The sequence below is a fragment of the Vombatus ursinus genome, unplaced genomic scaffold, assembly GCF_900497805.2.
Source record: "Vombatus ursinus unplaced genomic scaffold, bare-nosed wombat genome assembly UNPS02010219.1, whole genome shotgun sequence".
Classification (NCBI taxonomy): domain Eukaryota; kingdom Metazoa; phylum Chordata; class Mammalia; order Diprotodontia; family Vombatidae; genus Vombatus; species Vombatus ursinus.
In genome coordinates this window covers 4,464,584-4,490,321 of record NW_020949997.1, presented here as the reverse complement: position 1 = coordinate 4,490,321, position 25,738 = coordinate 4,464,584, and the positions used below count along the sequence as shown (strand labels likewise).

At 40.4% G+C, this 25,738-nt stretch overlaps 1 protein-coding gene across 1 annotated transcript; it reads left to right on the top strand.

Annotated features, from left to right (window-relative positions):
• Positions 1–365: 365 nt before the first annotated feature.
• PNOC (prepronociceptin) lies at positions 366–25,526 on the top strand. The gene is made up of 2 exons (XM_027853792.1): positions 366–491; positions 25,080–25,526. Exons 1-2 carry the CDS (start codon positions 366–368, stop codon positions 25,524–25,526), a joined length of 573 nt encoding a protein of 190 aa, XP_027709593.1.
• The last annotated feature ends 212 nt before the right edge of the window (positions 25,527–25,738 follow it).

Below are 25,738 nucleotides of genomic sequence, written 5' to 3'. Positions count from 1 at the left end.
GCTAAGGAGCCCATTGTTAAATTTTTCCATGCGAACATTTACACTTCAGAAATTGGCTAACACTGAAAATCGGGGCTCGATTGTTTGGTTGATTATCTAGCGTCTAGACTTAAAATATTGGCAAAAAATAATGTAATGTAATGTAATGTAATGTAAATAATGTAGATTACATGTAGATTACACTTAATGTAGATTACACTTAAAAGTGTATGGTGATTTTCAGAGAGCCAGTTGTTAAACATTTGCCGGCACAGCTGCATTTCGCCTCATCCTTCCTGTGTGTTAAGAATCCTTAGCCCAGATGCTTTCCCCACTAAACCACCCTACCTTTGCCTTTCAGTGGCTCCCCTCCTGCCTCCAACGTCATGAAAACCCTGCTCTATGACCTCCTGTTGCTGGGTCTGTTCTCCAACGCTTTCAGCGACTGTCAGAAGGATTGTTTGACATGCAGAGAGAAGCTTCACCCGTCCCGGGACGGCTTCAGTGTCGATGTAAGCCAGATCACACCTAGGGACTTTTGAACCCCTGTGCAGAGTACTGTGTTCCTTTATCTTGCCATCTTCAATTCAGGAGATGCCTCCAATCTGCAAGCACGTGTACAACATTAGAATATCTCCATAGGCCTATTTGCATCATACTTAACCTCCTCAAACCTTAGCTTTTCAGTTTAATGCAACATAAATTGATTTTGACAAAGTTAATTTTTATAGTAATGCCTTTCTCAGCTGATCCCACCAAATAGCAAATAGATTTGCTCCTCTCCCATCGCTGTATTTTAATTTTTAATTGATTCAGTTTGATGAATATTATTAAGCACCTAGTTAAACACCTAGTACGCAAAAGGTCCTATGCCAAACCCTAGGAAGAAAAAATTGGATAAGGCCCAACTCTTGCCCTCAGGGAGCTTACCATTTTGTAGGGGAGAAAAGGCAGGTATGAAGATAAAAATAATGTAAATTAGAATACGCCAAGTGTGTGCTATAGGGCAGCTACTGCATAGTGGATAGAGTGCCAGCCTGGGGTCAGGAAGACTCTTCTTTCTGAGTTCAAATCTGGCCACAGACACTTACTAGCTGTGTGACCCTGGGCAAGTCGTTTAATCCTGTTTACCTCAGTTTCCTCATCTGTAAAATGAGCTGCAGAAGGAAATGGCAAATCACTCCCGTATCTTTGCCAAGAAAACCCCAAATAGGGTCACAAAGTTCAAACATGACTGAAAATAATCCGACAACAGATACAAAGTGTGTACAATAGGAACAAAGAAAAGCTTACAACAAGGAAGATATTAATTCCAACTGAGACAATCAGGGAAAGCTTCAGGGAGTATCCTAGGATCATTGATGGAAAGCTAGACTGGACCTAAGAGGTTATCTAGTTCAACCTTTTCCTTTTACAGATGTGGACCTAAGGACCAGAGAGGTTAAGTCCAAGGTCAAACAGGTACTAAACCCCAGAGCTGAAATTCAAACTCAGGTCCTCTGACTTCAGACCTAGCAGTCTTTCCACTGTACCATGCCATCTCCCACTTCTTATATAAAACGTCACATCTCGAACCTCTCAGGATTTTTTAAATGCCCACACTATTAAATATGTAATATTAATTAATAAGCAGATAGGTGGTACAGTAGACAGAGCACTGGACCTGGAGTTAGGAGGTCTTGAGTTCAAGTTTCACCTTAGACACTTACTAGCTGTGTAACCATGGACAAGTCATTTAACTTCTGTCTACCTCAATTTCCTCATCTGTAAAATGGGAATCATAGTAATAACTCTCAAGGTTGCTGTGAAGATAAAATGAGATAATTTTATATGTATATATACACATATATGCATTTTTTCATGCATACATATAAATAAATATAATTTGTAATATATAATGAAAGCAAACACATTACTGAAATGGATCTAGGACATTCAATTTTGCCCTCATTCCTGCCCTGCCACCCTCCCCATGATGCTCTGGCCCTTATTCTCCATTTAAGACTTCTGGTCAGTGCAGAAGTCAGCTGAGCAGGGATGCTGTTGTCCTAACTCAGAAGGGCAGAATCTCTGGTCCATCAGGGATTCAGTGTATCAAACATGTACTCAAGACCACCCATACTGCTGACCCTTGTCTTGAGCAGCTGGCTGACATGGAACAGGGCCAGATAACACATTAGGCATGATTGAAAGGGATAGTTGAGTATAGTTTGGGGGTATTATGAAGAGGCAGACCCAGCCTCAGGTGCTTGGATTTTGTCCCACTTTTGGCAAGCTTCCTCATGGCCTGGGGACCTGGCTGGTGGCAAAGCCAAGTAACTTCGGTTTTTACTCTGGGCAGCTCATTGGCCCCCAAAGCACCCTCCTCATCTCAAGCCCTGCCTGCTTTCCTTTTCAGGCAGCCAAGCCCTGAAGGAGTCACTAGCATATACTTTTGAAGTGCCCAGGGAAAATGGTGATAGACCCAGGGCATCTGAAAGTCCTGTCTCAAAGGGGCTGGGACCTGGGCTGTCCTGACCTAAGGAGCCTAGACTAATAGCCAATAATAGCCTAGCCTAGATAATTAGAGACCACAGAATGAGACCTGAAAAGGATCTTAGAGACCATCTTGTCCAGCTCCTTCATTCTATATATGAGAAAACTGAAGTCCTGAGAGGTCACATAGATTGTTAGTGACAGAGCTGGAACTAGAACCCAGACCTAGAACCCAGATCTCTGGGATCCTAGTCCTGTGCTCTTCTGCCACACTGAGAGCCTATAGGAACAACTAAAAACCAAGGAGGTAAAAGAAATCAGCTGGGACAGGAAGGACTTAGGGTCCAGGAAACTGAGCTAGGTGGGTTCTGAAGTGAGATGGGGGATATTATTTTCTGGAATATTCTTTTACTCTGAACATATATAGGACAGATATTTGCTATCACTTCCTTTCCCCCGACAATTATGGTTTTTCTATTTCTTTTTAAAGACAGTGTTGCGTAGTGGTTACTGAATTTGGATGCCTATACTGGCTCTGTCTGCTCTGTGACCTTAAGCAAGTCAACCTTTCTGGCCTTAGTTCTCTGTAAAAGGGCAGGAAGGATGAAATAAATGAACTCTGATGTTCCTTCTATCTCTAAACCTATGATCCTAAAACTAATATGCATAAACAATGCCTGATATTATATACGACACACAAGAGGGATAGGGACTAGAGCTAGGATTTCATTGGAATGGAGAGCTTCCAGATGAGGAAACTCTTTACCAATTCAGGTGAGAAACTTCTCTGCTATCTGTACTCTTACAAATTGCCAAAAGCACTAAGAGGTTAAGTGACATGCCCAGGGTCACACACTCAGTGTGTCTCAGAGACCATACTTGAATCCAGGTTTTCCTGGCTTTGATACCAGTTCTCTATCCAATACAACAAGCTGCCTCTCTAGGTGAGCACACTCTACATCGAAATATAAAGAAATTAAAAGATCCAAGGACAACTAGTTATCTTAAAGAACAGCTAGGTGGTGCAGTGGATAGAGCACTGGAGTTTGGCATCGGTAAGACTCATCTTTCTGAGTTCAAATCCAGCCTCAGATACTTCCTAGCTGTGTAACTCTGGGCAAGTCATTTACCCTTTTTTGCCTCATTTTCCTCATCTGTCAAAAGAGCTGGAGAAGGAAATGGCAAACCACTCCAGTATCTCTGCCAAGAAAACCCTAAATGGAGCCATAAAGAGTTGCACACGAACTGAAACAACTCAGTAACAACAAAAGTTATCTTAAGTGTTTTCAATCACTAACCTTGGTTTTCCTCCAGGTACTTTATAGACTGTAAGTACTACAGAAATATGAACTATTACTACCACCAAGTAGTCCTCATTTGCTTTGAATCTCTTCCCTTGAAGTTAAAACCTCTTGGAACTAGAAAAGTCACTCACCACAGGCTTCCCTCGGGCCTTTGATGTTCTCTAGAGAGAGACCTTGAGCTGCTCCTCCAATCAGCTCTGAGCGTTAAGAGTTTCTGCCATGTTCCCCTACACTACGTACTTCTTCTTCCGTCTTATAGCAAAGAAAAATATCACCAAGGAGTATAGCCTCTTGTCTTGGTGATACCAGCTGCCATGACTACCACTCCTGGCAGAGGCAGGTCCAGGAGAATGGGGAAGGGCCCAACAGGTGTAATCAAGTATCCAGCTGTCAAAGATCTCACCAGCCTGAGGCAGAACACAATGGCACAAGGCTTTGCCCAATGACACACAGGAGGCAAGAGAATACCAAGAGAAAGAAAGTGATCAGCTCAGATTCTTAAAATCTAGCCACTGCTCAGATTCTTACAATTTAGCCAATAGCTCAGACTCCTTAAGAGTTTGCTCAATATGACAGATGTTCTAATAAACCTTGTCTTTGGCTGAAAAAAAAAAAAGAGAAAGAAAGAAAATGATCCAGGTGAACAGACTCCCCAGGGTGGCCCCGTTTTGCCATAAAGAGGTCTCATCTGACTCTCTTGCCCTCCATCCTTGCCAAAACATAACTCCTCCACCACAGTATAGTGGGCCAATCTAAACACCAGCCCATAAGCCTGAACTCTCCCTGCTTTTATCCATTGCCTATACTAAAAGATGTCTTCAAGTAAGAGTGAGGCTGGTGCCTTCTGGTACTGACAACAGTGGCTGCTCTCTGGCCCCTCGTCTTCCTGACAGTTATAAGGCTGGATGAGAAAAAGACAAATAGAGTAACGCCTCATTTATATATTATAGAGCAACCTCACCTACCTAGACCATAGCCAAGAAATAGAAAGGAAACAAGAAAGGCTTTGGAGAAAGCAAAACAGATTCACAGAATCAATGGACTAAAATTCATATAAGAAACCTCCCTGGCCCTCATCTAAAGCCTGTTCAGGAGAAGAGAACAAGCATGTATTAAGTACCTACTATGAGCCAGGCACAGTGGATAGAGTGCCAGGCCTGCTGTTAGAAAGACCTGAGTTCAAATCCAGCTTCAGACACTTACTAGCTGTGTGACTCTGGGCAAGTTACTTAACCCTGTTTGTCTCAGTTTCTTCATTTGTAAAATGAGCTAGAGAAGGAAATGGCAAACTACTCCAGTATCTTTGCCAAGAAAACCCTAAATGAGATCGCAAAGAGTCAGACACAACTGAAAACAGCTAAACAGCATGTGCCAGGTACTGAGCTAAGAACTTTACAAATACTATCTCATTTGATCCTCACAACAACCCCAGGGAGGTAGGAGCTTAATTATCTCCATTTTACAGTTGAGGAAACTAAGACAGAAGTTTAGTGACTTGCCCAAGGTCACACAGTTAGTAAGTGTCTGAGGTCAGACTTGAACTCAGATCTTCCTAACTCCAGGCCCAGTGCTCTATCCACCCATTGTACTACCTAGCTGACTTCCTACAGCATATTTTTGTTGTTGTTTAGTTTTTCAGTCATGTCCAACTCTTCATGACCCCATGGACCATAGCATGCCAATACTGTCCATTCTGTGTGCCATTTCTTGGCAGAGATACTGGAGTGCTTTTGCCGTTTCCTTCTTTAGCTCATTTTCCAGATGAGGAAATTGAGGCAAACAGGGTTAAGTGACTTGCTCGGGGTCACACAACTAGTAAATGTCTGAGGCTCAATTTGAACTCAGGTCTTCCTGATTCTAGGACCAGTGCTCTACCCACTATACCACCTAGCTGCCTCTGCTACAGCATATTAGAAGCAGCAAATTAGAAATGGGGTGACAGACATTAAAAAATGAAAAAAGCAGCCACAAGAAAAGCACAGAAGTCTAGGCCATTTTAGGATCATAGAGCTCGAGCTGGAAGGAGTCATGGGATCACACAAAGAGTTGGAAGGAGCCTTGGAGGTCATGTACTCCAACCCTTCATTTGACTCTTGGGGGAAAGGAGCCCCCCCCATCCCCCCACCCCCGGGAGAACAAGAGCTTTGCCCAAGGTCATATGCATGAGTAGTAAGTAGCAGACTGGCAACCTGAATGCAGTCCCCTTGATTCCAAGTTCCACACTCTTTCCACTGGCTAAAAATATATTTTAAAACATTTGCTTGAAGAGTTAAACCTTCCGTCATGCAGAAAACCCAACTATTCAAAATAATTCCTCTCCGTGCCTTTTCCTGTCCTGAGAATTGGGGTTTCATTGCAGCACTCCACCTCTCATAGAAAGCAACATAAATTGCTTCAAGTATCTCTTCCATCTGGTATCTAGCTACTAGAGATCTACTCATTAATTAGAAATGATGGCAGCAACAGATCAGGTAATAAACAGTTCTCTGATCAAAACATCTGCTTCAGGGTAAGGAGCCATACTTTACAAGTCGAAGTCACACTGGGGCTATATTTTTAAACTACCTTTAGATACCTTCTGTTTTTATGGCACCTACATTTCCAAATGTATTCCTCCCCATTCCCTTCCTGAGAGCTTATAGCAGTCCCTATAACAAAAACTAAAAAAGAAGAAAGAAAGAAATTCAGCAAAGCTAACCAATATGTAGAAAAAGTGCCAGGGTACATTTAACAAGTATATCTCAACCAAACATAACTAGATTTCCAAACTGAGAGATAAAGTGATTTCTCTGCCCTTTTCTTCTACTCCTTTAGGGTGAAGCTCTTACCTGGATAAAAGGTCAGCATCTACTTGAGATGCTGACAGGCCCATGAGATGCTTCCTCATTTTGCTCTTGGAAAAACCCATCTACTAGTATACATTCATCTAGGAATATATAGAGTATTCATCAATATAAACTTTCACAATAATAATAATAATAATAATAATAATAATAATAATAACTGATGTTTATATAGCACTTTAAAGTTTGCCAAACATTTTACACATTCTGTGGAGTTCAATTTAGTAAGTATTTATTAAACACCTACAATGGGTAGGAAAATGAGCTAAGTGAGAAGACTACTAAGGCAAAAATGAATTAGTCCCTGCCCTGAAGGAACTTACCTTCGACAAATCTTATTTCATTTAAGACTCATAACAATTTTGTGATGTATTACAAATATTATCTCATTTGATTCTTGCAGCAACCCATCAAGATAGATGCTGTTATTATCCCATTTTATAGTTGAGGAAACTCAACTATAAAGGCAAACAGGTTAAGTGACTTACCCGGGGTCACACAGCTAGGATGTTTCTGAGGACACATTTGAACTCAGGTTTTCCTTACTCCTCTGTTTGCCTCAGTTTCCTCAACTGTAAAATGGGGGTGATAATAGCACCTACCACTCAAGGTTGTCAATCAACTGAGAAAATACTTGTAAAGCACTTAACACAGTGCCCGGCACATAGTAGTCATTATGTAAACGTTTACTCCCTTCCCCACCCCCAACCATAAGCAATCCAATATTAATGACAACAAGGAAGATTTCTGATAAAGTTTAGGACTTCCAGAACAGATAGAGAGATCAGAACCTATTTCAACTTTTCCAAATACTTTTAAAACTCAAAGGTCCTGATAATTTTATAAATTTATCATTCTCTCTTGTCGAGCAGCAGATCAGGAAGGGTCCAGACTGATGGACAAATGATCTGTAGTCTCATGCCTCCCCAAATTGGTTCAGCTTGTTTCTAAGATATAGGAATTTGCAAAGGCAAACGTGGCATAGCATTGGATAGAATGCCGGACTTAGAGTCAAGAAAACCACCCTTCAAATGCTACCTCTGATCCCTGATAATAATAATAAGTGCATGTTGACTGACTGATATAGCCCAGCTATGTGACGATAGGCAAGTCAGTAAGCTTCTCTGAGACTCAGTTTTCTCATTTGTAAAACAGATTTGACATGATGTGCAGTGTAACTTCATGGAGTTGTTGCAAGGCTCGTGGGATGACTTTTACAAAGTTCTCTGTAAACTTTAAAGCACTTTATAAATGCCAGCTGTTATTGTTCTTGCTAATCACAAATGGATTTTACTTTATCTCACAGAGAGGTCAAATGCTAATTTCCCACCTTGTGTTTCAAATATCTGGCCTCTTGAGCAGCTGAGCTGTCATTTACTATGCCTCCCTGTAAGACCTGCTTCACCCATTGCACTTGGCACCAGCCTGAGATATTCCAGATGCTCATTCATACTCTGGCTAAAAATAACTGTCGTTAATGGAGACTGGAGCAAATGCTGCTCGCTTGCTTAATAGACCATTAACCAACCATCAGAAAGAGGCAGGTGAATGCCTTAGTCCAAAGGGTAATACATTAAGTTTAGATATGCCAACTGCTATTAAAAAAATGCTGTTGGGGGTTTGTATTCTATATCTGAGGCTATTTGCCAACAACTCGATTAAGGCACTCGATTAGCTTCAATGATTGTCAGCTCCTGGTACTTGTAACAGCACAACAATTCTGAAAATAGAACATGCATTAGATTTGGTTATAGAATCTGATTTTCTATCATTAACATAGCATCTAATTGTATCATCTGGTCTTAGAAAACCAGGGACTCACCAAAGGTCTGATAACCCTTAGTTTTAGTTTTAATATATATTTTACTTCTTGTCTAATACTACTTAACTCTATTCAATGAACACATAAGGCTGTCATCTGATAGGATTATTTCCCTAAATTGTATATGTATAAAGTAGTTCTACTCAGTTTATTCTGAAGAAAATCCGTCTATGAATGTGCTAAGTACAGACCTTATTTTTTTCTTTCCGCGTCTGAGAAACATGCTCAGATTGTGTTAATTGTTTCATGCTTCATTCCCCTCTGTCTCTCCAGGGTACATCGTGTGAGCCAATGGTTACTTTATCTACAGAGGGCAATGAAACTGCTAGTTTCTGGTGTAGGGCTGTTCAGGCATCCTACGCCACCAGATGGAAACCTTTGGTGGAAGGAAAGGCTTGGATGGCTCATTTCACTTAGTGTCTGTGTAATTGACCACAGAGTGCTTCCTCTGATACCTCCGTCTCATGTGTTTGTGGTGCCATCTTGTCTGAGAAGATAACAGGCACCTAGGTAGCCTACTGAGTCAAATACTGGGCAGAAAGACCTCATTTCAAACCCTTCCTTGGACACTTATTAGCTATGTGACCCTGGGGAAGTCACTTAAACTCTCTGCCTCAGTTTCTTGATGTGTAAAGTGGAGCTAAAAATAATACCTACCTCACAAGGCTGCTGTGGAGATAAGATGTGATAATGTGTGTTGAGCACTTTGCAAACCTTAAATCATTATTTAAATGCTATTTATTTATTATGCAATTATTATCCTATCCTGCCTCTGACACAATCTGTGTGACCAAAGATAAATTGTCAAACAGGCAATCACAACATCACAAGGCTTATGTGAAAACCAGGCTTATTACAAGAGAAATGAACATGCAGGTGGAACCCAAAGAGTTCACAATCCATACAGAAATTTGCATATTTATGGCAGCAGGACAAATGAAGGAGGAGATACCAGGGAAGGGCATGGCATCCGAGGGGAAAAAGTGCAGTAAAGGTGGGAAAAGGACAAAACTCCTCCAGAAGGGAAGGAGCAAAGAAATGGCAAAAGCCTCATTCTTTTCCCTATGAAGACAGGAGGGTCTGCTCTCTGCAAAGGACCCCAGCTGCCTGCACAAGCGTTTTTCCAGCCTGCCACAGACTGGCTGGTGCTTGTCTTGCCTCCCAGAGACACACAGGGAATCCAGCTTGGGATTCGAACAACAAATTATGTCAGCTGGGGGGGCAGGATTCATCCTTGACACATTCAAGGCCTCCTGCATGCCCTGGGTCCAATGTTTCTGGAAAATATGGCAATTCAAAAAGACAATTTAAGGGGACCTCTTGACAGTCCTTAACATCATTACACTCCAAAAGTGTGAATGAAAAAAACCAATGACCCAGACCAAAGTCCAAGATGGGGATCCACTGTTTGAGTGTTTGGGGAGAGGGAAGAGGCAATTAGGAACAGTTCCGATGTAGAGGTAGAGAATACAACCAACTTGAGTTTGTTCATTCATCTCTTTCTTCAGCAAGTATTTGTTAAGTCCCTACCATGTGTAAGGTACTGAGTTGGACATAAAGATAAAAAATTAAATAATTCCTGCCCTCAGGGAGTTTATGTTCTACTAGGGAGGTTACAGCATATATATGGATAAGCAAATACAAAATACAGATTATGTAAATACAAATATTTTTTGCTTGTGAGGGAAAAAGCACTAATGACAAGAGAAATCAGGAAAAATGGGGGGGACTGGAGGGGGGGAAGGTGAGAGAACCTCTGGCATCTCACCAACCATTTAGGCAATGGTATACCTGTAGCAGGTCTAATAACCAGGATAATCAAGCTACCAAGCAGGTAGCAGGTGGAAATTATGCTTATAGAACATTCACTTTAATCTACAGGTTTGACCATTCAGGACAAAATCCATGCTGGCCAAGTCAAGGGCACAGTGCTTCATGTCAGGGCATAGGGAAAGGATTCTGGGATCCAGAGGCAGCCTCCTGCAGAGGAAAGAGCACTAGATTTGACATCAGGACAATTGGTTCAAATTCCAACTCCTAGACTTACTAGCTGCGTGACCTTGGATGAATCACTTAACCTCTGTTGGGCTCAGACTTCTCATCTGTTAGGTGCACCTAATAAGACGTGTTTTACCGATCTCACAGGGTTGTTGTAAGAAATGCACTTTGTAACTCTTAAAACCCTATGGGAATGATTGCTGTTAGGCTGGGATATAAATGTCTATGAAACTAGCCAGACAGGGGGAACCAGGACTGGGAATCCGTCTCATCAGACAATAGTTAGGCCATAAAAGACTGAGTCCTGAAAATTAGCTAAGGCAGAGAGGAACTAGCAGGATCTAGAGTCTAAGAGATGGAGAGCCTAGGTCTAGGCAATTAGTCTAAGAAGTGCCCAAGGAAATTGTTAAGTCAAAAATAACAGTAGTAATGAATGAACAGAGGCCTCCAAAGACAAGTTCTGATCCTGTGGGAGAAGCTGTTTGCTCTATCCCTTGTTTTTTTTTACTTGCTGGGAATAAATGGGTAGCCCTGGAACCAGGTGTTAAGTGCAGCCAGAGAGCCTTCAGAGGCCTCCAAGTGAAACTTGTAGCTAATTAGGGCCCTCTCTGGGCGGAGACGTTGGGATGAATAGGAAGTTCTCTAAGATGTGTTCTCTGATTCTCCTTGCTTGGATCAGGTACAAATGTAGTCCCTATACTGGTATCTCCAGGACAGGAGATCCCTGGAACCAGCTATGGGCACTTTTCCTGTCTCAGCTTATGAAAGTTTCCTCTCTCAACCACACATCTGACATCTGGTGATTGGCCAGGACAATCCTGGCAGGGGTGGTAGTGGGGTGGAAAGAAACAGATAGAGACAGAAAGACAAAGACAGTGAGAAAGAGAGGAGAAATGGGGGGTGGCTGGTGAGAAAGCTGCAGGGAGTGGTTCAATGGCCTGTTTCCTTGCTTGAAGTGAGGTAAAGGACTCAAACTATAAGAGAGCTCAAACTATCACAGTCTGACCCCATGGCAGTGTCAAGTTGCCCAAATAAATTATAAATTCTCCTTCTAGAAAAATCAAAGGGCAAAGCAGGATCAGTCACCAGATTAGTCAAGGATTAGACAGCAGGCACCTCTGGGTGTCCTCACAGTGGGATGGTAAAGCAGGATTTGGAAACAGAAATTCATTCATTCAAAAATCAATGATTAGATACCTACTACATGCTAGTAGGTACTACATGTTACTACATACTAGATAGTAGGCGTTATCGTTATTAAGTTGTTTTTCAGTCCAACTCTCCATAACTCCATGTGGGGTTTTCCTGGCAAAGACACTGGAGTGGTTTGCCATTTTCTTCTCCACCTCATTTTACAGATAAGGAAACTGAGGCAAACAGGGTTAAGTGACTTGTCCAGAGTCACACAGTTAGCAACTCTCTGAGGCTGGATTTGAACTGGGTAAGATGAGTGTTCCTGATTCCAAGGCCAGTGCTCTATCCACTGAACCACCTAGCTGCCTATGCTAGGCACCAAGGGGCATACGTAGTTGAGACAAGCCATAGTTCCTGCCTTCATGGAACTTAGTCTTGGAGAGATCCGGGAAATAGAAACACGGGTAATGATTATATGCAATGTTATGTGAAAAATACATTAGAGAGTTGCTAAAGTTCTATTTGAAGTCAGAGGGAGGGATGGCTGTTATCAGCTGGGGGAACCAGGGAAGGTTTTATGGAAGAGAGGGCATTATGCTAGCTCTGGGCATGGAATTCAACAGGTAAAGATGGGATAGGTAGATTATCTAAATCATGTAAGTTTATCTTGGCCAGTCTCTCCAGGGCAGGAGTATACAACTGACCTAGGGAGCAAGGCACAGCTGCTCTTGGTTTGGGCACAGACATCAAGGAAAAGGAATATGGGTCACCAGTCATGTAGACACAGACAACTGACAGTTGAATGAATGGAGCCACTGGTCAATTTTACTAATGCCTTGCTGTGCTGTAATATGAGAAATGCTTTTCAACTAGACTGAAATTTGCATCTCAAAGGATAGCTTGGGGGTACCTCTTCCTTGATGTCTGTCTCAAAAGTTAAGAGATGTCTCTGGCATATCCTTTCTTCTAATAACTCATTGGGAAGCAATAATCAATGCAGCTGAAACAAGCTCAAATCCGTTTATCTTATCAGAAGACGCTGTCTCTGGATAACACATTTCTAAACCATGTAGACTGAGATAAACTATGTCAAGTGCTACTTCCTTTTGGTTGTGCCAAAATGACTTCTTCTGGGTTCAAAGGATGCCTCATAATTCAAGTATGGGGGGGTAGGGACACAAGCCTTATATTTACATTATTGATGCCCTTAATAATTTTGCACAGTTCCCCTGCATTTTGAACAGGCCTACTGATTTTTCCTCCTTTGTCTTCATACAGAAATCACTACATTCTCTCTTCATCATTTTAATTGCCTTTTTTGGATCCTTTCTTTTTCCGTTATTTCTTTCTTTCTTTTTAACATATACCTTTTGTTTCTTTTCCCCCATGCTCCCACTGAAACAGAGAGAGATAAGGGACCAGAACAGTACAGAGTACTTCCTCCATACAAATAGACATATCGTCTTGTCATTTTGTACAAAACAGAATACTGTTTTCTAGTTTGCATATGATCCCCTTTATGACAATGTCTGTTATTTTGTTGGCTTTTTTGGGCCATAACAGCACATTAAATTGATACTTGTAGAGAACATTTTACAGAGCCTCTTAGATCCCTTCTTGGGTTGTAGCTAAAAGCTCTGAAACAGAATGACAGAGTCAAAAAGAACCATAGTGGCCATCTGGTTCTACCTTTACTGGAGCACAAATACTGTCCACAATATCCCCTGCTACCCAGTGCCACTGGCCTCCTTATTGTTCCTCAACACAACAGTCTAGTTCCTGACTGGGGGTATTTTTACCTACCATTCCCATGTCTGGAATGCTCCTCCCCTCATCTCCATCTATGGGCTTCCTTAAAGTCCTAGATAAAATGCAATCTTTTCTAGGAAGCCTTTCCTGATGCCCTTTACTTATACCTCCTTCCCTGTGCAGATTATTTCAAATTTACCCTGCTAATAAAACAAAAAACAAAAAAAAAACAAAAAACACAAATTTACCCTGCTTATCTAGCTTGTTTATACACAGTTGTGTATTGTCTCACCTATGGGGGCAGGAGGAGGAAAGACAGAGAGAGAGAGAGAAAGAGAGAGACAGAGAGACAGAGACAGAGAGAGACAGAGAAAGAGAGACAGAGACAAAGAGAGAGACAGAGACTGAAAGAGAGACAGAGAGATTACTATAGTCCAGGCACTATGCTATACTCTGAGTACACATACAAAATCAGGGACTACCTTTTACCTTTCTTCATATTCACAGTATCTAGCACATTAGGTGCTTAATAAATGTTTATTGACTGACCGAACTCTCTACAACTTTCAACCAGTTCCCTTAGTTCTGACCCCTGGAGCAAAGGAGAACAAGTCTATCTAATTCCCCCTTCCTCATGACAGCCCTTCAACTACTTGAAGACAATAATCATGTGCCCCTGTCTTCTCTCCAAGCTAACCATCCCTAGTTCTTTGTAGGGCATGGTCTTCAATCTTTTTATCATCCTTGTACCCTTTCTTTCAGGGGCAGTTAGGTGGTACAGTAAATAAAGCTCCAAGCCAGGGTCAGGAAGACTCATCTTCCTGAGTTCAAATCTAGTCCCAGACATTTACTAGCTGTGTGACCCTGGGCAAATCACTTCACCCTGTTTGCCTCAGTTTTCCCATGTATAGATCGAGCTGCAAAACGGAATGGCAAACCATTTCAGTATCTTTGCAAAGAAAAACCCAAATGCGGTCACAAGGAGTGGGCCGCGATTGAATCAGCTAACAATAGCAATCCCTTCTTTCAACATGCTGTCTTTTGTCAATACCCTTCCTTAAAAGTGGTGCCTTGAATGCAAAACAATAATTAAATATGATCTGACCAAGGCAAACTTTGGCAAGATTGCCACCTTCCTCCTTCTGAACATGAAAATTGTTAGTGCAGTCTTTGATTCTCTTAATTTTTTGGATTTGTTTTCCTATGCTGTTATCTCCAATTGAGCATGCAGTCCTCTAAACCCCCTATATCTTGGATGCTTTTGTTCCCAATCCATTACGTTGTGGTTGCCTGCCCAAAAGCCCAGATTGTAATTTTTCTGCCCACTCCTACAGTCTCATGAGACCTTCCTGCCATTTATCTCTGTCAGCCTGGCATTTTACTACCCAGAAAAATTTGTCATCTGTGAACCTGGAAATTTCATTGCAATACTTCTCCTAGATCATTTATAAAAACATTAAATGAGACCAGTTCCAGTACCAGGCACCAGGGTTTTCCATTATTAACACTTCTCTAGCCAGAGAAGCCCCTGCCTATTCCCACATGTTGTTCTCCAGTTTCCAGCTCTATTTCTTTGCCACTTAAAGATGTTTCTGCCTATCACGAGGGAACACAGGGGCTCTTTAGGGAGGCATTATTACATAATGGAAAGCGCAACATATTCAGCAGGTCAGAAGACCTGGCTTCTGAGTTCTGCCTCTAATACTTCCTAAGTACATGACAAGATCAGTCATTTTGCCATTCTGAGGCTCAATTTGCACATCTGCAAAGTAGGTATAATAACACTTTCATTACCTGCCTCTCAGGTTGTTTTAAGGAAAGGACTTTGGAAACGTTTTAAAGAGCTATAGAAATGTGAGCTATTAATATTTTAACTGGTTTTACTGCATAATCTTTCCAAATACTTTTTGAAAGCCTAAATAATATCTACTAACTGCCCACTGTCTTTGTGCTTATTTATTCTCTTAAAGAACTCTGGTAGATTAATGGATTATGCTTTTTGTCTCATAGAAACAACATTTCCTTTTCCCTGCTAGTAGGTTAGGTGGTGTGGTTGAGAGAGAGCCAGACTTAAATTCAAAGAGACTTGAATTCAAATCCTTCCTAAAACATACCTACTAGTGATGGAATCCTGGGCAAGTCAATGAATAACACTAGAAGATCAATAGGGATATCAGTGGGTATGAAAATTTAATTATAATTGTACTTTGAAATGAAATTTTTCATCCTCTATTTTCTTTGTCTTGTGCTAAAAATAAAAGTGTACTGCATCAATTGGCATGGCCTGGTTCTTAGAGGTCTTCTTAAATTCTGATCTTTTCAGTTAAGCAGAAATTAAATCAAGAGCTAGCCCTTGAGCCAATAAGAATTCATAATAATAATAAGTAGCGTTTGTGTAGTGCTTTGAGCTTTGCAAAGTACTTTGCATGTCATTAGATCCTCGCAACAGTTCTTTGAGGTACATGCTATTATTATCCCCCATTTTACATATGAGGAAACTAAAGCTGAGGCAGGTTAGTCTTTTTTTCAGTGTTGATTAACTCAGTTCGTATTCTAAAAGGATGATCCTTACAATTGTGAAATACCACATACGGAGGTGGGGGAAGGGAACCAAACTGTTTCCCAAAGAAAAACCAGAGTCAAAAAATTGGAAGGGAGTTGGAAAGGATCCCCAGTACCTATGTAGTCTAAACCATACCCCAGAGGAGCCTTCCTTCAACACTTCAAAATTTCAAGGATGACATGACTTCATAGATCTGTGGAGCCCCCCACAAGACTTGGATAACTGTAACTCAGATAACTGGACTTCCCTAGGGGTTGTTTCTGAAGAATTCATTGCCTTCTAGTCAACTGGACGATGAACCTCCCCAGGCTTACTGAGGCTGGTCGTCAGACAGTCAGTCCAACAGAGTAGCCATTGAGTGACGCAGTAAACAGACAAAGAGAGCTGGGGTTAAGATAACTGCAGTCTGAATCCTCTTCAGATACTCCCTTCCATGTAACCCTAGGCAAGCATACTGTTGAGAAAATTGTTGTTGTTGTTCCGTATTTTCAATCGTGTCCAATTTTCTGTGACCTCACTTGGGGTTTTCTTGGCAGAGATATTGGAGTGGTTTGTCATTTCCTCCTCCAGCTCATTTTATGATGAGGAAACTGAGGCAAACAGGGTGAAGTGACTTGCCCAGGATCACACAGCTAGTAAGTGTCTGAAGCTGGATTTGAACTCACAAAGATGAATCTTCCTGATTTCAGGCCTGGCATTCTATCCACTGTGCCACCTAGCTGACCTTGAGCGAGTTTGCTGGGACAAAAAAATAATTAAATTTATTGACAAATGATAACTCTTACACGTTTTTATATCTTTAAAAAGTTCTAATATGCAATATATCCCTCCTTTGCAATAATCGCTTGTTTTACATTATTTCGCATTGACCTCACAAGAATTGGACACATTCTTTCATTCATCATAAAACAGTACTGCCACATTGGAACCATTTCTGCTTTTAATACATTTTATTGATATGTTTTGTTTTTATATCACCTACATTTCCCACTGTATTCTTCCCCTCACCCTCTCTCAGAGAGCCATTCCTTTTGATAAAGAATAGAGAAATAAGAAGAAAAAATAAGTTCAAGAAAACATACTCATAAATCTCTGTTACATAGAGCTCACTTCTTTTAAGTATATAATAAATTCAACATATAATTTTCAAAGCTGTCCTGCTTGTCCATTCCATATATATATATATATATATATAGATATAGATATAGATATAGATATATATGCAGTGATCTTTACAGGCAGCTAGGCCACAGTGGAGAGAGTACTGGGGCTGCAGTCAGAAAGACCTCCCTCTCAGAGACTTAGCAGCTGTATGATCCTGAGCAAGTCTCTTTCCCTCAGTTTCCTTGTCTGTAAAATGAGGATAATAATGACACCTACCTCCCAGGGTTCTTGTGCAGATTAAATGAGAAAACTTTAAAGCACCTGGCACATAGTAAGCACTATATAAATGTTAGCTATTATTGTTATTACTAGCTGTCAGACCCCAGGCAAAGATACTTAACCTCTGTTTGCCTCAGTTTCCTCATCTGTAGAATGGATACAATGAGAGTACCTACCTTTCAGGGTTGTTGTGAGGATCAAATGAGATAATTGTAAAGCACTTAACACAGTGCCTGGCACCTAGTAGGTGCTATTTAAATGCTATCTATTGTTATTGTTATAATTGTTATTATCATTATTACCCATGACCCCCACCTCCACACAGAAGTATCTTCTCATATCTTTTCTTTGGGGGTGGAATTTGGTTATCATAATTTCCCAGCATTTCTGATTCGTTTTGTTTCGTTGTTGTTTCTTTTTACACTGTTGTGGCCATTGTTTGTATTGTTTTAATGGTTCTGTTTGTTTTACTTTGTGTCAGTTCTCCCCATGATCCTCCATATTCGTCATTTCTTACAGCGCAATAATATTCCATTGCATTCACGCACTGCAATTTGCTTAGCCATTTGCCGGTTGATGGGCATCTATGTTGTTGCCAGTTCTTTGTTATCAGAAAATAAATGCTGCTATAAATGTTTTGGTATCACATAGGATATCAGACATTTCTTTGATGAACTGTCCATTTTTCCTTGCTTTAATTATAGCCCATAACATTTTTTAAAAGTTTAATTATTTTTATTGTCAACCCAACAAACACAAAATAAATTGAGCATTTCTACGCACAAAGTAGAACAGGAAAAGATTTTTACATGAAACCGTAAATCTCTGTTACATATAGCTCACTTCTCCTTTTAAGTTAAATTCAACATATAATTTTCAAAGCTGTCCTGCTTATCTATTTCCTTCATTGTGCATTGAAAAAAATGTTTCAATGAACCTCTTTCTTTTCTTTTCTTTTTTTTTTAACAACCCTATCACTAGCCCCCACCCCTTTACCCCAAGCTCCTTCTAGCATTGAAAAGAAAAAAGAGAAAAAAATACTTTTAACAAATATTGCTGAACAAAACAAATGTCCTTTCTGATCATATCTCAAAATGCATAACTCTTTCTGCACTTTGATTACATCACTTCTCAGTGGGTAGCATGTTTGATCATCAGTCCTCCAAAATCATGATTGATAATTACATTTTTCAGAATCCTTAAGTCTTTTTTTTAAATAAACCATTTACCATGAGTTTACTATATTTACTAGCCAGCTTTTAATTACAACTTAAGTGAAAACTTCAATTTTACAGAGGTGGAATAGTACTAGGAAAAGAAAAAGAGTTTCACTGTATGCTTGGCTGTATTTCAATTTTGGGCTTCAGCAGACATGTGTGGAAATCTTTGTTGAAGCATTTTCTCTTTTTTTCCTCTGCAAACTTTTCTTCTTAGCTTTGCCACATGAGTACTTCTCAAGCCTCAGTCTGACTAACTTCCACATAAGGCATTACAGAGTACTTCTTCCTGTTGTATCTTTTGTTTAGGTACCAAGCTATTGGCCACTGCTTGTACTTGTGCCAGATGATACATCCAAAAATGTCTTTTCTCCAAGCACCTGGTCTTGGCCTTTCTTGACCATTTAAGTTTTTCAATATTGAGTTTTTTTTAAATATACAATGTTGTTATTATTGCATAAATTGTTCTCTGGGTTCTGCTCACTTCATTCTGCATTAATTCATACCAATCTTCCTAGATTTCTCTGGAACTGTCCTTTTCATCATTTTTTTTTACCACAAAATAATAGTCTATTACATTTAAATTCATAGGTCATAATTTGTTCAGCCATTCCCCACTAGATGGATAACCTCTTAGTTTCCAATTCTTTGCCACCATAAAAAGAGCTGCTATAAATGTTTTTACGTATGGATCCTTTCCCTTTTTCTTTGATCTCTAGGGTGCTGGTCAAATAGTGGTAATAGGTCAAAAGGTAAGTAGCATTTAGTGATGTTAAGGATATAAGTCCATATTGCTTTCTAGAATGCCTGGGCATATTTACAGTTCTAGCAACAGTACACTAGTGTGCCTATTTTTCCGTAACACCACCATCACCCCCATAACTGTCATTTTCCGTTTTTTTGTGTTGTTATTTTGAGACCGGTTCTCCTTATCTCACCTGGGATGGAAGTATAGTGGCTAACCTGCAATTCGATTCCAAGGTTGATTGGTTTAGAAACTTTAACCAGCTGTGTTCTTTCTAACCTGGCCTGGTTCGTCCCTTCTTAGGCAGCTTGGTGGCCATCTGCTCCCTATACTCACTGTATCAGTGACAGATTTAGTGAAGACATTCCATTAGCTTTAGCCCTACTTAAGCTCAGAACCTCTAAACTCAAGTGACCCGCCAGCAGGTGCTTACCTCCATTCCCAGCTATTTTTTCTTTTTGTTATCTTTACCAATCTGATGTGTGTGAGATGGGGTTTCAAAGCTGCTTTAATTTACGTGTCTCTAAATAGTAGTGATCTGGAGCATTTGTTCATGTGGCTATTAATAGTTTAGATTTTTTCCTTTCAAGCACTGCCTGTTCATATCTTTTGACTATCAGTCGAGGAATGACTTTTGTTCTTATATATTTGAATTAATTCTTATGTGTCTTGTATAGCAGGGAAACTTGACAAAGATTTTATCTCAGTTAACCCTTCTATTTTAACAACATTAATTGCACAAAAACTTTTTAATTTATGCAATCATAATTGTCCATTTTATCATCAATGCTCCTTTTTGTTCCTTATTTGGTCACAAAGTCTTCCTCTACTGCTAGTTGTGAAAAGTGTTTCTTTCCTTACTCCTCTAATTGGTTTACAACATAACCTTTTACATTCAAATCATTTATCTGTTTGGAATTTATCTTGGTATACGGTGTAAACTAATTAGTCTAAACTAATTTTATGCCAGGCTGCTTCCAAGTTTTCCTAACAATTTTTATCAAATAAGGAGTCCCTCTGGAATTGGGGTCTTTGATTTTATCGAGTACTATGTGACTTTGTTGCTGTGTGTTATGTATCTAATCCATTCTACTGACTGTCTTTTCTGTTTTTTCATCAGTACCAATTGGGTGTAATAATTACTGCTTTGTGGTACAATTTTAAAATTTGTTACTGCTAGGCCCCCTTCCTTCTTTTTTTTCATTATTCCCCTTGAGATTCCTGATATATTGTTTCTTTGGATGAATTCTATTACATTTTTCTTGCTCTATAAAATAGTCCTTTGGTAGTTTGATTAGTATGGTATTGAATAAGTAAGTGAGATTTAAATCAGGTGAGTTCCCAGGTCATTGAAACATGTTCATCTCCACGTCTTGGAGATGAATTTCTTAACCTTTTGTTATATGCACTATTATTCAAGGTTGTGTTGCAATATTCCATCTCCGTTTGGGGATTTCTATAATTCCAAAACATATTTTTGGGGGGTGAGGCAATTAGGGTTAAATGACTTGCCCAAAGTCACACAGTTAGTGAGTGTTATGTGTCTGAGGCCAAATTTGAACTCAGGTCCTCCTGACTCCAGGGCCAGCGCTCTATACACTGCACCACCCAGCTGCCCCCAAAATAATTTTTCTTCTCAATATATCAATAGATTTATCACAGTTCATCCTTCCTTTAATGGGGATAAGACCTTTAAGCCCAATGGAAATAAAAATTCACTGAAACTTTTTTGGAGTTAATGTTTTACAGTCTGAAATGCCCACATGTTATTGGGTCACCTAGACTTCTGGCAACTATTTTAGTTTAACCTTGAATAAAAAGTGAGTTTCATCAGCAAAAATTACCATTTTCCAATCTTCAGTACTCCATTCTTTGTATTATCTGGACAACAAAGCATAAATGGTATTATATCTATGACAAATTTTTTTTCTTCATATTATTGGGTTGGCAGCTTCTAAAAAATTAAGTGTTCTCACTATTCTCTCAACTTTAAGAAATCTTTATCATCATGAAGAGGAGCTAGAAATGACCCCCCCCATCTGTCAGGTCCCTCTGAAGTTCTTTGTTTTCAAAGGTTTAATAAGGCTATTTTACAGAAATAGGTTTTCTATTCTTGGTGTTATTTTTTGTTTTCCACTGAATTTTTCTTTGTGCTTTGTTGTAACGTGTTCTATTTCATTATGAGTTTGAATGACCCTTGAAATGCTTGACTTCTCTAAATCAACAACCAGTATGATGTCTCTAACAGTCATTGAAATATGCTCTTTAAGAGTGATAACCCTTCTTAAAAACCACAGAATTAGAAACCCCACAAAAGATATCAATGGAATACACACGTATAGCACAAGATTCAGCACTAAAATCAGAAAGAACTAAAGACAGAGAAATCAGTTCAATAAGATTTCCAAGTATTCAAGCATGTGTTCTGAATCAGCTTAGAGTCAGTAGAAGCACACATGCATGACAATTGTTATCACAAAATGAAACCATATCAAAAATTACTTGGCCCAAACAATTTACACGCTATAGCTTCACCTCTTTCAACCTTAGTTTCAGCATCTGTAAAATGGGGCAATAATGACCTCACAGAGTTGCTTTTTGTAAATGAGATAATATACTTAAAGCTTTTTGAAAATCTTAAAGTGCTATCTAAAGGTTAGCTATTATTAGTATCTATTGTTTCACTCATGCTCAAAGCCTTTATAGTCGGTTAGCAGCTGCTAGAGCTTTAGCTCTGCCACCATAGGCTGGCATGATCCAGGGTTACCATCATACCATGAGGGAGGAAAGCTTGTGAAGAGAGTTTAGGTTTTAACAATTTTTTTTTCTGAAAGAAGAAAAAACTAAATTCATGTATTATCCAGCACTCACCAGCACATAAATTGAAGTCTTACCTGTGCTGTCAAGTACATTGTTTTCCTTCACAGATCAAGACAACGAAAACCCAGAGGAAATAAATCGTTTCTGCTGTGTTTTGGGCAAAGCTGGAATTAGGCTTATGCATACATCCTTCCTGGTTTAAAGAGCCAACAAACCTCACTAGAGTCAAATGTAAGCTTTGCTGTGATCAGGAGACTGAAAAAGGGGGAGCCAGACTTTTCAAATTTACACACATCACTTCTGGGGGATAGGAGGAGACAGTGACAGTTTGGTCTGATGCTGAAATTTCAACGGTGTAGGGAACTCTTGTGGAGAATCTCTCCACTGCTGCAGATCAACACCTCATCAGTAGCAGTCTTAGAGAGTTACTTTGCCTGGGGCAGTAAGAAGGTAAGCGATTTGCTCTGGGTCACATAGGTAATAAGGGTCAGAAGTACAATATGAATCCAGGTCCTCCTGATTCCAAGGTTGGCCTTCCATGCACTAGGTCACACTTCTTCTCGGGTGATGGAACAAGCAAAAGGAACTAGTTGAAACTTCTTATTTGTTTGGTTTTTTTGTTGTTTTTTAGGCAAGTGGGGTTAAGTGACTCACCCAGGGTCACACTGCCAGTAAGTGTCAAGTGTTTGGTCTGAGGCTGGATTTGAACTCAGGTCCTCCTGACTTCAGGACAGGTGCTCTATCCACTCAGCCACCCAACTTCCCCTTGAAACTCCTTATTTGGACTTCATTTTTACATGAGCACAAAACAAAACAATAAAAATAGCATTCATATAGCATCTTAAGGTTTGCAAATCATTTTACAAATACAATCTTATTTGATCCTCCTGTCTAGGAGGTATGTGCTATTATTATCCCCATTTTACAAACAAAGAAACTAAAGCAGACAAAGGTAAAGTGACTTGCCCAAGGTCATACAGCTTGAGGGGGATTTGAACTCGAGTCTTCCTGACTACAACCCCTGATGGTTCTATCCACTGTACCACTTAACTGCCTCTAAACAAAAGAACCATATAAGGATTTTTACCCACGTACAGTTTTTCAAAGCTGTTTTATTAAAAGCCAAACATTAAATACCAATATGAGCAAATAAATTGTTTAATAATTATTTACATTTAAATTAATTTCAACACACAAAGTATCATAACAATTGTTCAGGCACCTTGCTTCTCTCTGGTAAGTCCTCTTTGAGATTCTTAATTTATTCTCATTTGCTTTTCATTTTACATGGTTCTATTAGAATGCATTAGGGGCAGCTAGGTATCCCAGTGGATAGCACGCCAGGCCTGGAGTCAGGAAGACTCACCTATGTGATATTAAATCTGGCCTCAGACATTTACTAGCTGTGTGATCCTGGGCAAGTCAATTGACCCTGTTTGCGTCAGTTTCCTCATCCGTAAAATAAGCTGCAGAAGGAAATGGCAAACCACTCCAATGTCTTGCCCAAGAAAACTCCAAATGAGGTCACAGAGAATCAGACATGACCAAAAAACAATTGCGGCAAATAGGATTAAGGGACTTGCCCAGGGTCACACAGCTATTAAGTGTCTGAGGCCAAATTTGTACTCAGGAAGAGGAGTCTTCCTGACTTCAGGCCCAGCACTCTATGCACTATGGCACCACTAGCTGCCCCTTGCAGCTAACTGTTATTGTTGAGTTGGTTTCAGTTGTGTCTGACTCTTCAAGATCCCATTTTGGAGTTTTCTTGGCAAAGATACTGGCGTGGGGGCAGCTGGGTGGCACGCTGTGTAGAGCTCCAGACTTGGAGTCAGGAGGACCTGAGTTCAAATCCAGCCTCAGACACATAACACTAGCTGTGTGACCCTGGGTAAGTCACTTTACCCCAACTGCCTCACTGCAAGCAAAAAAAATAAATAAATAAGACACTGGAGTGGTTTGCTAATTCCTTCTCTAGCTCATTTGACACATTAGGAAACTGAGGCAAACAGGGTTAAGTGACACAGGGTCACACAGCTAGTCAGTATCTGAGGCCAGATTTGAATTCAGTTTTTCCTGACTCCAGGACCAGCGCTCTATCCACTGTGCCACTTAACAACCTCCACTTATATGCTGTTACATATATATGTGTATATATGTGTATGTGTGTATATAATAAAATATGCTGCTACAAAAACCGCTGTATGGATAATTACCTTGTTTTGTTTTGTTTTGCATATTACTTACTTGCTGTGAGGCAGCAAGCAAGCACAGTGGATAGAGGCAGATTTGAAATTAAGAAGACCCGAGTTTGAATCCTACCTTAGACACTTAGTATCTATGTGTCTCTAAGCAAGTCAGTTAACATCTCTCAGCCTCAGTTTCCTCATCTGGAAAGTGGAGATAATAATAATAATACTGACTTCACCAGGTTGTTGTGAGAATCAAGCAACATATAAAGTGTTATATAAATGTTAGTTATTAATATTGTTTTTACTTCTAGGATATATTCTAAGCAATGGAATTATGGATTAAAAGATAATGGTCTATAATTTTTAAGATCAATTTGTCCTCCCCAAAACATGTCCAGCCTATATTCACAGGAATATAGTGCCTACAATCATATCAGTCATTATCCTTTGAGTTTGACCCTCTAGCATAGGAATTCATAACCTGCGGTCCTTGGATAGAATCTAGGTGGTCCATGAACCTGGTTGGGAGAAAAAATTACATCTTTATTTCAATGAAATTGGTTTCCTTTGTAATCCCGTGTATTTTATCTTATGCATTTAAAAACATTATTCAGAAAATAGGTCCCCAGGCTTTACCAGACTGCCTACACAGGCCATGATACAGAAAGGGTAAGAAGCCCTGACCTCCAGAACTCAGAAATTGACTCTGCAGAAAACTGGAGTCAAGTAATTTGTCAATACTTAGATATAGTCTAAATGTTCGCGTTAGTAGAGAAGGGTTGTCCCATTCCTCTCCAATTGCCTTTGGGCTGACAAGAGTTCCTTCTCTTTCTCTTCTTCACCTCCAACCCTCTACAGGAATGCATCACAGATTGTGAAGTGCAAGACTTCCTTAGCCCGTTCTGGGCCCCTTGCACCAAGGCCATGAATAAGGGACCTTGGCAGCTCAGCTCGGCCAGCAAGGACAAGGCAATGGCATCTGTTCACCAGCCACAGGTGATGGAGGAGCAGGGCCCAAGCCAGATGGAGGGCAAGAACCGCGTGGCCCGTGTCAGAAGCTTGCTCCACACCCAGGAACAAGAGGCAGCAGAAGGCTTGGGGGAGGCAGGGGAGGAGATGCAGAAGAAGTTGCAGAAACGGTTTGGGGGCTTCACTGGGGCACGGAAATCTGCCCGGAAGTTGGCCAACCAGAAGCGGTTCAGTGAATTTATGAGGCAGTACCTTGTCATGAGCATGCATGCTAGTGAGCACCAACGTCATGGCCTGGCCCCAGGCCGCAACCTGCGTCAGAACGGCAACGTGTAGCCCGAAGGGGAGGCCTCTCCCAGCTACACCGTCCACTTCAACCCATGAGTAAGTTGAGCATTAACCCACTTTGGAAACAGTTGGAGGCAGCAACCTCATTCACCCAACTCTCCTGTCATTCCCCTGTACAGGACCCATCCATTTCCCTCTCCTAAGGAGTTTGGCTCCTGTAGGGACTAGGAGATCCAACCATCTTTCTTGCCTTCTATGAA